General features: G+C 33.6%; 2 protein-coding genes and 1 long non-coding RNA gene across 6 annotated transcripts; 2 read left to right on the top strand and 1 right to left on the bottom strand.

Moving 5' to 3' along the window:
* Positions 1-275: 275 nt before the first annotated feature.
* LOC111479718 (protein GRAVITROPIC IN THE LIGHT 1-like) lies at positions 276-4,332 on the top strand. Of its 3 annotated transcripts, XM_023124535.1 has the most exons (4): positions 282-391; positions 1,863-1,913; positions 2,064-2,118; positions 2,805-4,332. In XM_023124535.1, exon 4 carries the CDS (start codon positions 2,813-2,815, stop codon positions 4,079-4,081), a length of 1,269 nt encoding a protein of 422 aa, XP_022980303.1. In that variant the 5' UTR covers positions 282-391; positions 1,863-1,913; positions 2,064-2,118; positions 2,805-2,812; the 3' UTR covers positions 4,082-4,332. The 3 variants fall into 3 exon arrangements, with proteins under 3 accessions (XP_022980302.1, XP_022980303.1, XP_022980304.1); XM_023124534.1 differs by lacking the exon at positions 2,064-2,118 and having other exon boundaries at positions 276-391; XM_023124536.1 differs by lacking the exons at positions 1,863-1,913; positions 2,064-2,118.
* Positions 4,333-9,737: 5,405 nt separating this feature from the next.
* LOC111479692 (pectinesterase 2-like) lies at positions 9,738-13,228 on the top strand. Of its 2 annotated transcripts, XR_002717679.1 has the most exons (3): positions 9,738-10,622; positions 12,287-13,028; positions 13,067-13,228. XR_002717679.1 is itself a non-coding variant. In XM_023124504.1 (2 exons), exons 1-2 carry the CDS (start codon positions 9,770-9,772, stop codon positions 12,961-12,963), a joined length of 1,530 nt encoding a protein of 509 aa, XP_022980272.1. In that variant the 5' UTR covers positions 9,738-9,769; the 3' UTR covers positions 12,964-13,066. The 2 variants fall into 2 exon arrangements, 1 of the variants encoding a protein (XP_022980272.1); XM_023124504.1 differs by lacking the exon at positions 13,067-13,228 and having other exon boundaries at positions 12,287-13,066.
* Positions 13,229-14,131: 903 nt separating this feature from the next.
* On the bottom strand, positions 14,132-14,843 carry LOC111479833. The gene is made up of 2 exons (XR_002717700.1): positions 14,420-14,843; positions 14,132-14,337 (listed from the first exon to the last, which is right to left on the bottom strand). It is a non-coding gene; the product is annotated as an uncharacterized LOC111479833 (long non-coding RNA).
* Between the last annotated feature and the right edge of the window lie 381 nt (positions 14,844-15,224).

Below are 15,224 nucleotides of genomic sequence, written 5' to 3'. Positions count from 1 at the left end.
ATATATATATATATTTTCTTCCTGGAAAACACTAACATACCTATAATTACAACAATAAAAAATTAAATAAAGTTAAGGGTTTTTTTAATTTAACTAATTTTTTAGCATAATTTAACCAATAATTAGAAGAATTAAAAATTACCCCAATTATTTTTGGATACTAATTAAAATTTTATGGCGCGTTATGAATGGAAAGAAAATTTTTAGAAGACTTGAAAAGAAGACATAGTGGAAAGACGAAATTACCCTTCATCGATGCCTTTTTCTTTTCCTTTTCTTTACCAAGCTGAAGGGCACAGAAAGGGAGAGTTTTCTTCGCGCTCGGTTCCCCGTTTCAGGTTCTTCACATTTTCGTCAACTTTCCGGCGACTTCCCGGTCACTGCAAGCTCCGTAAGGCTCTCTTTCTTTACTCTTTAGATGTCGAAAGTCTTATGGTTTATCGCTGCATGGAGTTACTTTTGATTTTTAGTTTGTCTTTTTTGATGTGTTTGATTCAACGTAGCTGATTTCAAGAGTCTGTTGAGATTTAGGGTTTTAAAGTGTATGAAAATGTTGAATTTTGTTCTTTGTTCTCTGTTCTCGTTCTTGTGTTCTGCGGGGCTAATGAATTAGTTAGAAATTTGGTATGCCGAAGATTGGTGGTAATGCTAATTTTGGGTTGGTTTGTGTATGATTGATTGGGAACTGGAAATTTTGGCTCAACAGATGATAGTTAGAGGTCAAACTATCCAATTATGAGAAATATGCGTTGAGATTTATTTTACCTGTGGGGATCTACACTATTATTCACAAGATCAGTGAAGATGTTTATGCGACATTTATACTTTAAAAAGAAGTTCTATACTGGAAATGTATTGAGATAAGAGGCTTTGGGAGCTGATTAAGGCACCGAGACGATCCAGAAATTGTGCTAACTCCTTCACCACTGCCCCGGTTCTCTCCACATGCAAAGGAAAATTGTGGGATAGATGATCAAGCTATTATTTTCTGTGTGTTAGAATTTATGTAGTATTTAATAGTCTAGGGTATATCACGGGAGCTATTATGGCTAAGCGTATTGTGAGATCCCACATCGGTTGGGGAGGAGAACGAACCATTATTTATAAGGGTTGTGGAAACATCTCCCTAGTAGACACGTTTTAAAAACTGTGTGGGGAAACCTAAAAGGGAAAGCCCAAAAAGGACAATATCTACTAGTGGTGGGCTTGAATTGTTACAAATGGTATCAGAGCCAGACATCGGGCAATGTGCCAACAAGGAGGTTGAGCCGTGAAGGGGGATAGACACGAGGCAGTGTACCAGGAAGGACGTTGGGTCCCGAAGGGGGGTAAATTGGGGGGTCCCACAATGATTGGAGAAGAGAACGAGTGCCAGCGAGGATACTGGGTCCCAAAGGGGGGTGGATTGTGAGATCTCACATCGGTTGGGGAGGAGAACGAAACATTCTTTATAAGGTTGTGGAAACTTCTCCCTAGTAGATGCGTTTTAAAAACCTTGAGGGGAAGCCTAAAAGGGAAAACTCAAAGAGGACAATATCTATTAGCAGTGGGCTTAGGCTGTTACACGTATTGAGGCAAATGTGTAAGGAATTAATGATGCTTTTTGTTGCATTTGGCATTTTTCCTTGACATGAAACAAAACTCCTTTTCTCCTCTGATCAGCAGGCTTTATTTTAAAATTTTCATTATGTGTAATATCACCGACTGACTCGATAGATCTATGAAGAAAATTCAGTTGGAGAAATATGCTCTAATATACTATTTATTCTGGAACTCAGCATAAATTGCATCCAGATTCTCACATAGAATTCAAAAATTGATTCCTCTTCCTTATAAGTTGATTTCTCTGCTACTGTATGTAGGTGGAAGCTTATGGTGTTTGCCAGAGTACCTTAATGATGCCAATTTTATAGGTATGTCGATCATGCCATTCTTTTCTTTCCAATATTTATGCTAGTTTTCTTATTCTCTAAAAAGAAAAATCAGCTGGTCGGAGGTGGCTGAGAGAGGTGCTTTATGACGTGCCATTGGTCGCTAACATTGATAAAAATCTCATGGTACAGTAGGCATATAAAGTGGTGGTTTACTGATGGACTTGGCAGCTTATGAAATCTTAATGTATGGTTTAGTTTATGCATGCATAAAATCTAGACGGCATTGTTTTTTAACCATCTTCTGGAAGGAATAAAATATCCGCATTTCTTGCTTGAAGTACATTCGCAAATGTGTGGGGATACACTCTGTAACAGTCAAAGTTCACCGCTAGCCGATATTATACTCTTTAGGCTTTCCTTTTCGGGCTTCCCCTCAAGGTTTTTAAAACACGTTTGCTTAGAAGGGGTTTCTACAGCTTCCCCTCAAGGTTTTTAAAACGCATCTGCTAGGGAGAGGTTTCTACACTCTTATAAAGAATGTTTGGTTCTCCTCCCCAACCAATGTAGGATCTCACAATCCACCCCCTTCGGGACTCAGAAAGGGAGAGAGGAACGAGTGTCAGCGGGGACGCTTGGCCCTGAAGGGGGTGATTGTGCGATCCCACATTGGTTGAGGAGGAGAACGAAACATTCTTTATAAGGGTGTGGAAACCTCTCCCTAGCCGACACATTTTAAAAACCTTGAGGGAAAGTCCAAAGAGGACAATATATGCTAGCGGTAGGCTTGGGCTGTTACACACTATTTTATCTACACCTCCGAGAAACACAAGCATTCTTGTGTTCATTATACCTGGACCTCCCTGTTATTTGAAGGAAGTTCTTTGTATTTCCATCTTCAGACGTCTCTGATATAATTCCTCCCATTTTCAGAAGTAACTATGCTATTGACTGGAGCAAAAGATAACCAACTCCGTGAGAGCAATAGCCAGAAGGTTCACCCGCAACCCATGGAAGAGGCCATGAACCAGAAACCCGAAGCTGTGGAAGGCCTTATATCAAACCTTTTTGTTAACATTTCTTCCCTTAAGTCTGCTTATATCCAGCTCCAAGGTGCTCATACACCATATGATCCTGAAAAAATTCAAGTTGCTGATAAACTTGTAATTTCTGAGCTGAAGAAACTATCCGAGATCAAACACTTTTATCGCGAAAACAACCCCAAACCGGTATGTGTTTCACCACAGGACTCGCGCTTAGCTGCAGAGATACAAGAACAACAAAGCCTTCTGAAAACCTATGAGGTTATGGTCAAGAAATTTCAGTCCGAAATTCAGAACAAAGATTCTGAGATTCTTCAGTTACAGCATCAGATTGAGGAGGCAAACCAGAAGAAGGTAAAACTGGAAAAGAACCTCAAACTTCGAGGGCTATCAATGAAAGAATCACAAGGTTCTGTAGATGAAAATGGAGATTTTCCTGTGGACTTGACACCTGATTTGTTTATATCAGCCGTGGAAGGCGCTTTTAAGGCTATTCATGATTTTTCCAAGCCTTTGATTAACATGATGAAAGCAGCTGGCTGGGACCTCGACGCTGCTGCTAACTCGGTTGAATCCAACGTCGTATACTCAAAAAGAGCTCACAAGAAATATGCATTTGAGTCCCACATATGCCAGAGAATGTTTTGTGGCTTTCAGCATGAAAGTTTCTCAATCAAAGGGGACAATCATGCACTCACCAAAGAGGATTTCTTCCGGCAATTTCTTTCATTGAAGGACATGGATCCATTAGACATGCTTGGCCAAAATCCAGACTCCATTTTTGGTCAATTTTGCAGGAGCAAGTATCTACTAGTGGTCCATTCTAAGATGGAGGCCTCATTCTTTGGAAATTTAGATCAAAGAAACCATGTGGTAGGGGGTGGACATCCAAGAACCCCTTTCTATCAGGTTTTTCTTAAACTGGCAAAAGCAATCTGGCTCCTGCACAGCTTGGCTTATTCCTTTGATCCCACTGTAAAGGTATTCCAGGTTAAAAGAGGGAATGAATTCTCCGAGGTGTATATGGAAAGCGTGGTGAAAAATTTGATCGTAGGCGAGAACGACCCGAAACCGAAAGTTGGCTTGATGGTGATGCCGGGTTTCCTGATCGAAGGAACGATAATTCAGAGTCGAGTTTATCTCTCGGGCGTCAGGGTTGCTGAATAAACAAACAAACATGTCGAGAAGGTTGTGCATCGATCCGAAAAGAATGTAGGTCTTTATGTATTTGTTTATTACAGGTTTTCTCTGTTTGTTGTGATATATAGAGCTGTTATTTTGCTGTTCTGCTGTTGATGGGTTTTCTGGTGAAAGAACTCTTTAGGCCTTGCCCTTCTCCATCAAGGTGTCTACGCCTGCTTGCATCATGTAATGTATTCATGTTTCGAAAGCAGGGAGTTAAATTTACTTCGCCAAAATTTTGTCGAGCTGTCGTATACTTTGCCTTTTATCTCCGGGGGGTTTATCTATCATAATCTAAATTGTATTTTAATTATAAAACTAGACCAGTCGTATCTGTTTGTAGTTTAGTTAGTTAGGATACTCGGTTCTCATTTTGCAGAGACCTAGGTTTAATTCTTAGCACGAAATTTTTCTTTTTTTTCATTTCTTATCACGACACTGCTTTGGGTTGCAAGAAAATTTTTACGATGTTGAACTTCGGAACAATGTCGCTTTTTCTGATTTATAGTAAACAGAAAGCAAGAAAAAATCCAATAGCTTAAAAATTAAATTACAGGTTTGATTTAATAGGATAATAATATTAAATTTAAATTTTATGTGGGAAATTCTAAAATATATAAATAAATAAAAATTAGAGATTAAATTTATAATTTTAAAATTTTAAAAATAAAATTGAAAGTATAAAAGTAATTTAAAAAAACAAAATAAAACAAAAATAAATAAGTTGGAATACCAAATGATAAATGCAACGTGGGGAGCAGGTGCTTTCCATTCGGTTCTCCACGTCAGCAATCTTATCTCATAAATGCAGCGCTTCGGTCAGCAACACGGTCAAGTTATTCCCATTCGCCGCAGCGCCGACCTCTTCCACGCCATCCGAACAACTCCGATTGTTTGCCACGGCGGCGCTAATCCACACCCGAGCATCTTCCGCCGTATACTTCTCTCCAACCAACATCCTGGCTAGCTGCCAGGCCGCCTCCTCGTAGAGCGTACTCTCAAAGCGACGTCGTTTAAGTTTCTTATTTCGGTTCTGGCTTCCCTAACTCTAGCCTGGGCCAATCGAACCGGGTTCATCTAAGGGAAGGGCATTTTGGTAGTTGTAGCTGAGAAATAAAAGAATTTCTGTAAATATATAAAAAAACAAATCATTTTAGCAACCACTTTTTTTAGTTGCTTGTGAGTTACGTTACGACAATTCGTCGGTGTCGCTCTGTATATACAAGTCAAAGAAAACGATGGAAATGCGAAAATTTTATTTGTGATGCGACAAAACTAACGACAAGTCGTAAAGTTAGTATAGGTAGGCCGAAGGGTAAAAATGTACTTTGAGAAAACGGGCCCACCAAAACTTTATCATTTATACCAATATTTATATTTTCTTTGAAAACTTTATTATTTATATATATTTTTGTTTCAGCAAGGACAACCAAATTTATTCATGTTTTCTATTTATTAAAGAACGAAAACGACTAAAAAATGTTAATTTTTAAATTTTCCAATTATTCTTTTTTAGTATTTTTTTTAATTATTATTATTCCTTCAACCTTTCTTTATTCTTTTAATCCAAATCAATACAAAAAGAAAATATATGAAAACTTTAAAAAAAATTATAAACGGCCATTATTAATAGCCAATCTTCTATTATATAAATACATCACACACCAAATCGGGTGTCTTTCAAAGAACCATTTACATTAGAGGAATAGTGTCAATAATTGCAAGCAGAAAAGTCGGGACTCAAAACAAGACAAGTGTCGGCCAAGTGTTAAGTTGAGCGCAACACACGTCCTTATGAGGGGATGACCTTGTTGCGGAGAGGCAGCCAAGTTTGAGTAGGCGTGCTCTAAGATGTGAGCACACGTGTATTCCTTAAGCCACCACCTTGTACCTAAAGTAGGTGGTTTCACAAGAATTTGCAAGACTAGCATCCACTCGAGACGTTAGCAAAGAGACGTAAAGTTGCAAGAAGACTAAGGATAATGTGAAGGCAGCAATCGCCACAAGTGTAGTGTCAGTACCATATTAGTACTTAAAATAATACGTCACTTATATTAAATAGGTAGATACTTCAATGTATCTATCGCGTTTAAACCTAATTTTCAGTCAAATTAAATTTGACATCTACTGTGTCGGTATGACATGATGTATTAATAGTTGTCTAAGTAATTAATTTGACATAAAATGTACGATAAAAAATAATTATATTATAAAAATTAAAAGAAATTGACTGCAAATTTTAAATTTGAAACTATCCTTCGATCATATCTTCAACTTCAAGATTGCGTTTTAAAAACGTGATAAATATTAAGATAATAACTTTATAATAAAAAAATATAAACGGTTCAAAGATTATTAGTCCAGATTTTCTTGTACTCTAAAACTTTTTTATTTTTTTAATTTGTTTAAATTAAGTTTATAAACATTATCACATTAAATAAAATAATTTTATTGTTGTATTATTTATTTAAAAAAAAACAAAGTCTAAGAAGTAAAGAAAACAAATAGTTTTAAAACTTAATTTTGTTTCTGAATTTTAGTTTAGAATTTAAATATGATTTTAAATAATAAGAAAAAACTTAAAAGCAAAAGAGCTTTACAAAGGACCTAGGAAAAATATATTTTTTTCTTTCAAAATAATAATAATAATAATAATAATAATAATAATAATAATAATAATGGAGTAATTTCTAGTAAACTTTGGAACATAAAATCCAAAATTTAAAAGATTTTATGCCAAAAATTTCACATTAAAAAATTTATAAATTATCACATTTTTTTATTTACCTTCTAAATTTTCAAACACTATAAAAATTATATTTTTCACGATCTCAAATAAATAAATAAATAAATAAATATATATATATATATATATATATATATATAATTTTGAGAATTAATATTATGCGTAATTTTTTATCACATTTCATTATGATTTAAATCATACGTTTAGTTCTTAAAAAAAAAAAAAATTCAAACTCATATCTTAAAACGTTTTTAAATTAAAAAAAAAATATATAAAAACAACGATCTTCTACCGTAATATGATATTATCCATTTTGAGTATAAATTCTTATGATTTTTTTTTTTCGGTCGGTATCGATGGAGATATGGTATGGTTGGTATGATGTAATTTTCATAATTTTTATTTATTTTGTTCCTTAGAGTTCTAAAAAATGGTCCATAAATAGCAACTTTAATTCTATTAAGTAGGCTTGAATAATTTGGTTCAATCTTATAATAATGGACACAAGCTTATCTCTCTCCCAAAAATGAAATAATGGCCTAACTGCCTCTTTAGCCATCACATGCATTAGTTTATCCTAATTCCCCCTTTTCAATCCTCATTAATTGATGTCATGTGAGTGTGTTTATTTATTTTAATGTTAAATAAAGTTAAATCTTTTTTTATTTTTCTTTTAAATGGGTCCCGATTTCACGTACATTTTATACTTGGGCGTGTTTATATGACCCGATAACCCAAATAATTTTAATCGGTTTGAGTCGGATTGAATTTTAAAAAAAAAAAAAATGATCCAGTTTGATCGTTTTTTGTCAAGTCAGTTCGAATAGCCTAAAATAGAGTTCTCAGCTGAAACGCTACATTACTTTTAAGATTGTTACAAAAATTAGGAATATTTAACGTTTGTAATAAATATTAGTGATGAGGTGCGACTTGTAAATATTTGATATTTGAATTTTATGATGTGATATATAATATCATTTCTTAAAATCTATTTATATGTAATAAAATTTAACAATATTAATTTCTTTATTAGCAAAATTTTATTATTTAAAACTTTTAATTTTGTTTCGGTTGGAGAGCCCAATGTACGTAGGAATGGAAAAATTTTCCACGGGTCGAGGTCTTATGATCAAATCAAAAAAAATCATAATTTGAGAAGGGAATCCCCAGTCCGTCTTCGACACCAAACTCGTCTCGAACAATTTGTTTTTAATATAAAATACGAGACCGTGTTAGTTGAAATGTAATCGGTAGAAAAATAAACCCCTATTTTAAATTATTTTTATTTGAAATTTCTTAATTACATTAAAATTTCCAAATAAAGCATTAAATTCAATCTCTTTGCATCATGTTTCAAATTTGTATACTTGGCAAGTCAAGGTAATTATAATTTCCTTGACTTTGACGGGAAAAAATTTTAAAAAAATGAAATAAAACAAAATATTTCAAATCAATACAAATATAATCCAATTTATAATAACGATATAAAAAAAAAAAATTAAAACCAAAAGTTATTACATGAAATTTAAGCTATTTAGCACATTTATCAAATTCAATTTTAAATATGAATAAATTGAAAAATTACCTAAAAACCAATCTATAATTTTTAAAATTTTTATTTAAATAAAATTACAAATTTTGAGTTAAGACTTAATCGAAAGTACGAACCTATACCTATCTATAAATCAATGCACTCAAACTCATAAACAAAATAAAACTAAACTAATTATTAGTACATTTAATTTAAATTTTTCATTTTTTCTCCATCGAACGACTCTAAATTTAAATAGGTAGTGAAATGAATACTCGTTAAAAAATCTTTAAAAAAATCCAAACAAATTAACGCCGATTTTTTAGATTCGAGTCGTACCCATTACCCGTTACCCGATGCCCCTAGTATTATATTTCCAAGAAACCTCTTTTAATCTCCTATGGATCTATATCTATAAACCTACCCAACCTAAAGAAAGCAATACAAAAGCATGATTTTTCTCTTTTTCATAGTTGAATATTCCTCCTTTATGTTCTATTATTATTATTATTATTATTATTATTATTATTATTATTGTTAAACTAATAAAATATATATATATATATATATATTGGGTAATAAAGTCTTTGCAATTGACAACTCGTCATAAAGGCTGCAATTTCCATGCATGCAACACATGAAGAGGAATTCAATTAGAATACCAAAGCCTGAAAATAAATAAATAAATAAATGTATTATTCACTAATAAATTTTTATAATATAATACTTTAATAAGGTAAAATAACCATTTGTTTAGTTTAAATATTTTAATGCTTTCACGTTTATATTTTTCATAAAATTAAAAACTCGAACTTTAAAAGTAATTTATTATTCATAATTAAAGTAAATTAATTATAAATATAAAGCAGCAAGTTGAAACCACTAGCCACAACTTCAATTCCCATCGGAGTGTCAAATCAAATGATATGGATATTTATTAAACCAGCGCTACAGCAGCCAATAAATATACTCAATTTAACTTTAAAATATATAATTTTTTAAACACAATATTTCTTAATTATTATAATTATTATTTTTTAACATTTAAACATTCTGTGCTTAGTCCTTAATTAACTATAAACAATATTTTATAAATTATTTATTATTCTATAAATGATTTTTTACTCCTTATTTTAACCACAGAAACTTACTTAAGATAACGTACGTGACATCTCGTACATGTGGTTGCATATTACTCAGACATATGACTTTTCTTAAAATGTGGCAAACCCGAACCTGAATCGGGTTTAAATGAGTAATAAGTAAGGAGGAAAGCGACAAAATTGATTTATAATTAAAATAATTGGAAATTACTAACTTTATTTGTCTCTGTTTTCCTATTAAAAGGGAATCCAAAGCTCCAAAAATCCCACAGCTAAATCAAAATAAAGAAAAAATGGCAGTGATTCATAGCCGTTGGATCCTTATTGTTCTTGTTGTTCTTAATTTTCCGGGCGCCATTTTTGGTTATTCCGAAAAAGAATTGAAAAATTGGTGTAGCCAAACACCATATCCAGCTCCATGCGAGCAATTTATCAAAGCCAAAGCCACCGCCAAACATTCCCCAATCGCCACTAAATCCCATTTCCTTAAACTCTTGGTCGAAACGGCACTCGACGGCGCCGTTTCGGCCCAAAAAACCGCGCTGTCTCTCGGCCCAAAATGCCACAATGGCCGAGAAAAATCAGCATTGACCGACTGCGTTGACCTTTACAATCAAATCATCTCCCGCCTCAACCGCTCCGCCGACCGCTGCTCCTCCGTCGACGCCCAGACTTGGCTCAGCGCCTCCCTCACCGCCCTCGACACCTGCCGGAACAGCCTCCAGGAGCTCGGGGTTTCGGCTTTCGGCTACCCTTTGACGAGCAATAATGTTTCCAAGCTCATTAGCGATGGGTTGTCTGTGAATAAGCCGGCGTCACCCCAGGGGTTTGAACCAACTATGGCGGAGGGGTTTCCGACGTGGGTTAGGCCCGGTGACCGGAAACTGCTGCAGTCGGGGTCTCCGAGTGCGGATGTGGTGGTGGCGAAGGACGGGTCTGGGAATTTTAAGACGGTGAAGGAGGCGGTCGCCGCTGCGAAAGGCGGCGGGAGATTTGTGATATATGTGAAGGCGGGGGTTTATAGTGAAAACCTTGAGATTAATGCTAAGAATGTTATGTTGATCGGCGACGGAATCGGAAAAACTGTCATCACCGGAAGTAGAAGTGTCGGCGGCGGTTTCACCACGTTTAGATCCGCCACCGTGGGTAAGTCTCTATCTCTCCTTATAAAGTTATTAATTTAAATTGGCACTTTTTTGCATAACCAATTTTAGAATTTTATAGAAATATTAATTATAATTTAATTGAAAAACGAGTTTAATTATTTAAGCAAAATATATTTTTGGATTTAATTTTTTTTTCATAATAATTAAACAAAAAAGGGTTAAATGTACCTAAAGCCTTTGATAAAGTCACTTAAGCTGACTTTATTCTTTAATTACAATGTCAATTTATTGCTAATTTATTATAATTTAACGTTAATCGGCGAACAATAGAAAATCAAGAAACCTATTTTGGGTAAATTGGTAAATTTTGCTGACTAATTTACTTGCTACTTAATAATAAAGTTGAATTATCCCTATAATATAATTAATTTTGGTTGAACTCTTGTGACTTTAATCCCTATATTTAATGGTAATTAATAATTAAGTCAAATAACATAGTACTTTTAGTTTAAAAATAAATAAATAAAGCCTACAAAGTCTCTATTTTTAGTACTATTTTTCTACATTATATTATTAACAATGGAAAATAAAAAAATTTATAATATGATTTAATTTTATTTGTTGTTACTCAAATAATTGAATAATATGTAGCAAAAAATAATGTTTTTTTTTATTTTTTTTTATAGTAAGGTAGAATTAATATAAAAAGTGAACCCATAATGGATTTCCAAAAATATGGCTTGGGATTTATAGAAATTAAAATTGTGTAAAAAAAATATATAAATATTTGACGTGGCATTTTGTGTGAATTATTATTAGTGGGAAATTAAAGGGAAATAGGGCCATATTTGGATTGGAGTTTAATGTGGCATGTTATAGAATTATATGATACGACGAATATTAAGTAGCTTGGTTGGTTGGTGGGTAATTTAATGGGACCAAAGTTTTCTAATTATTTTACTATATATTAAAAATAATTATTAAATTAGTTGAATTTTGCTTATAAAGTAAGAAAGTGACCAAATTAAATTAATTTAGAGCTTTACAACTTTTGTGATGTGTGAAATTGGGCTTTTTTTTTTAGAGATTTTGATGGTGGTTTGTTTGTAGTTTTCATCTAAAATAATATTTATGTTAATTATTAATTTCCAATTTTTTTGTTTTTTTTTTATTTGAATTATTAGCTAACATTTAAAAAATAAATATATTTTATAATTTGTCTTTTTTTTATTTGTTATCATGTTCTTTAAGTCACATGAATAGTATTAAATAGGATGCTGACCCCAGAAATTCATTGTTCTTTTTTTTTATAAATATAATTTTTATTTTATTAATTATATAGAAATTGAGATATAAAAAATGTTTTATATTAATTTATTTATTAATTACTAATTAATGGGTATAGTTAGAAATTTTACCTTGCTATTTACATTATTTTTTAACTATTTTTTTTTCTAGGTAAATTATTTAACAAATTTTTAAATTTTATGTGTTCAATAAATAAAATATTTTAAATTACACAAAATAGATTTCAATAAATAAATAAAAAACATATTTAAAAGTTAAATAACTTAAATATAATAATTTTGAATTTAGGAACCAATACTATGATCATCTTTTAATTAAGGGTATGCTTTTTGTTTATTTATTTATTTAAATTTGTTTTATTGTATTAATTAATTGTGGGTGTCGGTGATATCGCAGCCGTTGATGGAGACGGCTTTATCGCGCGAGACATAACCTTCAGAAACACTGCCGGAGCGGCGAACCACCAGGCGGTGGCGCTCCGATCGGGGTCTGACCTGTCGGTCTTCTATCGATGTGGCTTCGAAGGCTATCAAGATACTCTCTACGTCTACGCCGAACGCCAATTCTACAAACAATGCGACATTTACGGCACTGTCGATTTCATCTTCGGCAACGCCGCCGTCGTACTCCAAGATTGCAACATCATCGCCCGCGATCCTCCGAATAGGACTATCACCGTCACCGCCCAGGGCCGATCAGATCCGAATCAGAACACCGGAATCTCGATCCACAATTCCCGAATCACGTCCGCCGGCGGCCTCAGCGGCGTCAAAGCCTATTTAGGTCGGCCGTGGAGGCAGTACTCGCGGACAGTTATTATGAAATCGTCGATCGGCGGATTCATCAGTCCGGCCGGGTGGCTAGAATGGAGCGGTAATTTTGCCCTAAATACACTCTATTACGGCGAATATATGAATACCGGTCCGGGAGCTTCGACGGCGAATCGAGTGAAATGGAAGGGCTATCGTGTAATTACCAGTGCGACGGAGGCCTCCAAGTTCACCGTCGGGAATTTCATCGCCGGTGGATCTTGGTTACCGAGTACCGGCGTGCCTTTCACCCCCGGCCTCTAGAAACGCTGCCGTTTTACTCTGCTTACTATTTTGTATGTATTCTTAAATCTTAATAATCGTTTTTTGTAAAATTAAATTTCGATAAAGCAAGTTTCTCACTAAGTTTTTTTTTTTCTTTTCGTCTCTGGGAAACCGATCTAAAATGGTTGGGTTTGAGAAATTACGGTATATAATATATATATATATATATATATATATATATATAGTATGTATTTGTATTTCAATGCAAGTATTTTAAATAAATGAAATATTATAGTTTGAATTATTTCTGTTTTTATTTTTTATTTTTTATGAATTAGTTGGTTTAATCTCAATTATCATGATTTGGTGGTAATATAATATTATAGCTATTCTGAAATGAACCTTAAAATCTGCTTAAATTACAACGTGGAATAAGATTTATTGAAAATAACAAAACAATTAATTAATTAATTAAACTGGAATTCCTATTTTTTCTCCAGTAAAATTGGAATTACGTCCATTTAAATGTAAAATCCAAATCCTACCAAACCCCATTCTTTTCAAATCAAAATCAGATAGATTTCAGCTTCAAGGATTTCACCCAGCTCCAAAGCAGAGTATAAACTATGGCCCTATCTTTTATTCTTATTGCGTCCAGAACTGAGATCAGATGCCTTGCATTGCCCTTGGCTTATTGAATTCAACATCTAGAGCTTGATGGAATGCTCAATCCAAATGAGCAAGTTTCATGTTAATCATGAAATACAACTTCAAATTGAGCAACTAAAGAGGTTAGTGTTCTTGATAGGATCGTTTGGAATCTCATAGCTCGAAAACATGGTGGAGAATAGAGATTCACAACTGGATATGTTCAAATGCAATGAAAAGAACAGTCAATTAACGAAATGAATTTTTCTTCGGAATTCAATATTTGGGTGAGAGCACACGAACCTTTGACGAGAATATACACCTATACTCAAGTTAGTACGACTTATACGACTTATAGATCATATATCAGAAACACAATCCATTAACAAAATAGATGTTTTGTTAGAGTTTAACATGTGGGTGGGAGTACTCAAGCATTTAACTGAATATATGTATAAACTAATTGAGTCAGGCAAGTTAACATTCATATTCATATTATATAGCTAAAAATGAACATGAACAGTTTCGTTTTAATCGACACATAGACACATGGAGGATGGATTTAAACTTTTGACTTTTTGGAAAGGCTACTGCATATGTATACGAAAGCAGGGGTGGAAGTGCTAAGAAGTAACTACAGTTTGCTAATACTAGACCAAGATTACAACAAATTATAGAGGACAAGGAAGAGAAGACCTAGAAACAACGTTCCTGACCCGAAACCGAATCCATCAGAATCATAGCCAGGGGTGCTGTTATGGTGAACTGCAAAAGTGGACGAAACATGAAGAACAGGAAAGAAAAAAGAAAGCAAATGTACAAGTAGTAAGAGGAAAAGAAGAATTACTGCAACCCAAGTACCCAGTTCAAGTAGAGACTCTACACTCTCCCAGATGGATAGAAGAGTTGGCCAAAATATTATCATCCCCAGAAATCCAACTATGATGCAAGGTACAATAGGTGATGGCCCTGCACTATGTCCCATTAGCTCTCTCTGAATCAGAATCTGTGCTGCAGATGAGTGATATTGAGGAAGAAAGGCTATTTTTTGGTGATAGGAAATGACTTTGGATAAGCTTGACCCTTTTAATGCTTGTACGAAGGTCAAAATATTAGTTGATCAATGACGAGGGCTACAGAATTTCAGTTTTTTTTATGAAGTCTTAGCGACAATATAGGTAGGATTGGATGCCAACCTGAGCAAACTGTATCATGAGTAACTAATCACTTAAACAATTGAGAGCAATAGAAAGGCGCTATTCTATCTTTGTGGGTTGTCTTGTTGAGGATTGTTGGGGGAGGAGTCCACATCGACTAATGAAGAGTTTATCAAGAGTTTATAGGTAAGGAACACTATATTTTCATTGGTCTAAGAGTCCGGAGAAACCAAAAGTAAAACCATGAGAGTTTATGTTCAAATTGGACAATACAATTGTGGAGAGCTAACACCTACTTATTGGACGGACTAATAATAAAGAAACATAAGAAGGGATCCAAAGGTTTTACATTTTTTGTTAATATTCAATGAAGTTTGATAATGACATTTAGTTAAATATAAATGTATTGAATGATAACATTGGTGACCTGCGGATAAATAATATGCAAAATTCCAAGGGATTAAGATTTTTCATTTGAGGGAGCAGTTGGAAGTC

Source organism: Cucurbita maxima, unplaced genomic scaffold (genome assembly GCF_002738345.1).
Source record: "Cucurbita maxima cultivar Rimu unplaced genomic scaffold, Cmax_1.0 Cma_Scf00005, whole genome shotgun sequence".
Classification (NCBI taxonomy): domain Eukaryota; kingdom Viridiplantae; phylum Streptophyta; class Magnoliopsida; order Cucurbitales; family Cucurbitaceae; genus Cucurbita; species Cucurbita maxima.
This window is presented reverse-complemented; position numbering and strand designations above follow the sequence as displayed.

What these genes read in the sequence shown, in the direction of transcription:
- LOC111479718 (XM_023124534.1), top strand. Translation starts at nt 2,813, where the DNA reads ATGCTATTGACTGGAGCAAAAGATAACCAACTCCGTGAGAGCAATAGC.
- LOC111479692 (XM_023124504.1), top strand. Translation starts at nt 9,770, where the DNA reads ATGGCAGTGATTCATAGCCGTTGGATCCTTATTGTTCTTGTTGTTCTT. An exon ending in GTTTAGATCCGCCACCGTGG is followed by an intron (nt 10,623 to 12,286) that starts GTAAGTCTCTAT and finishes GTGATATCGCAG; the next exon opens with CCGTTGATGGAGACGGCTTT.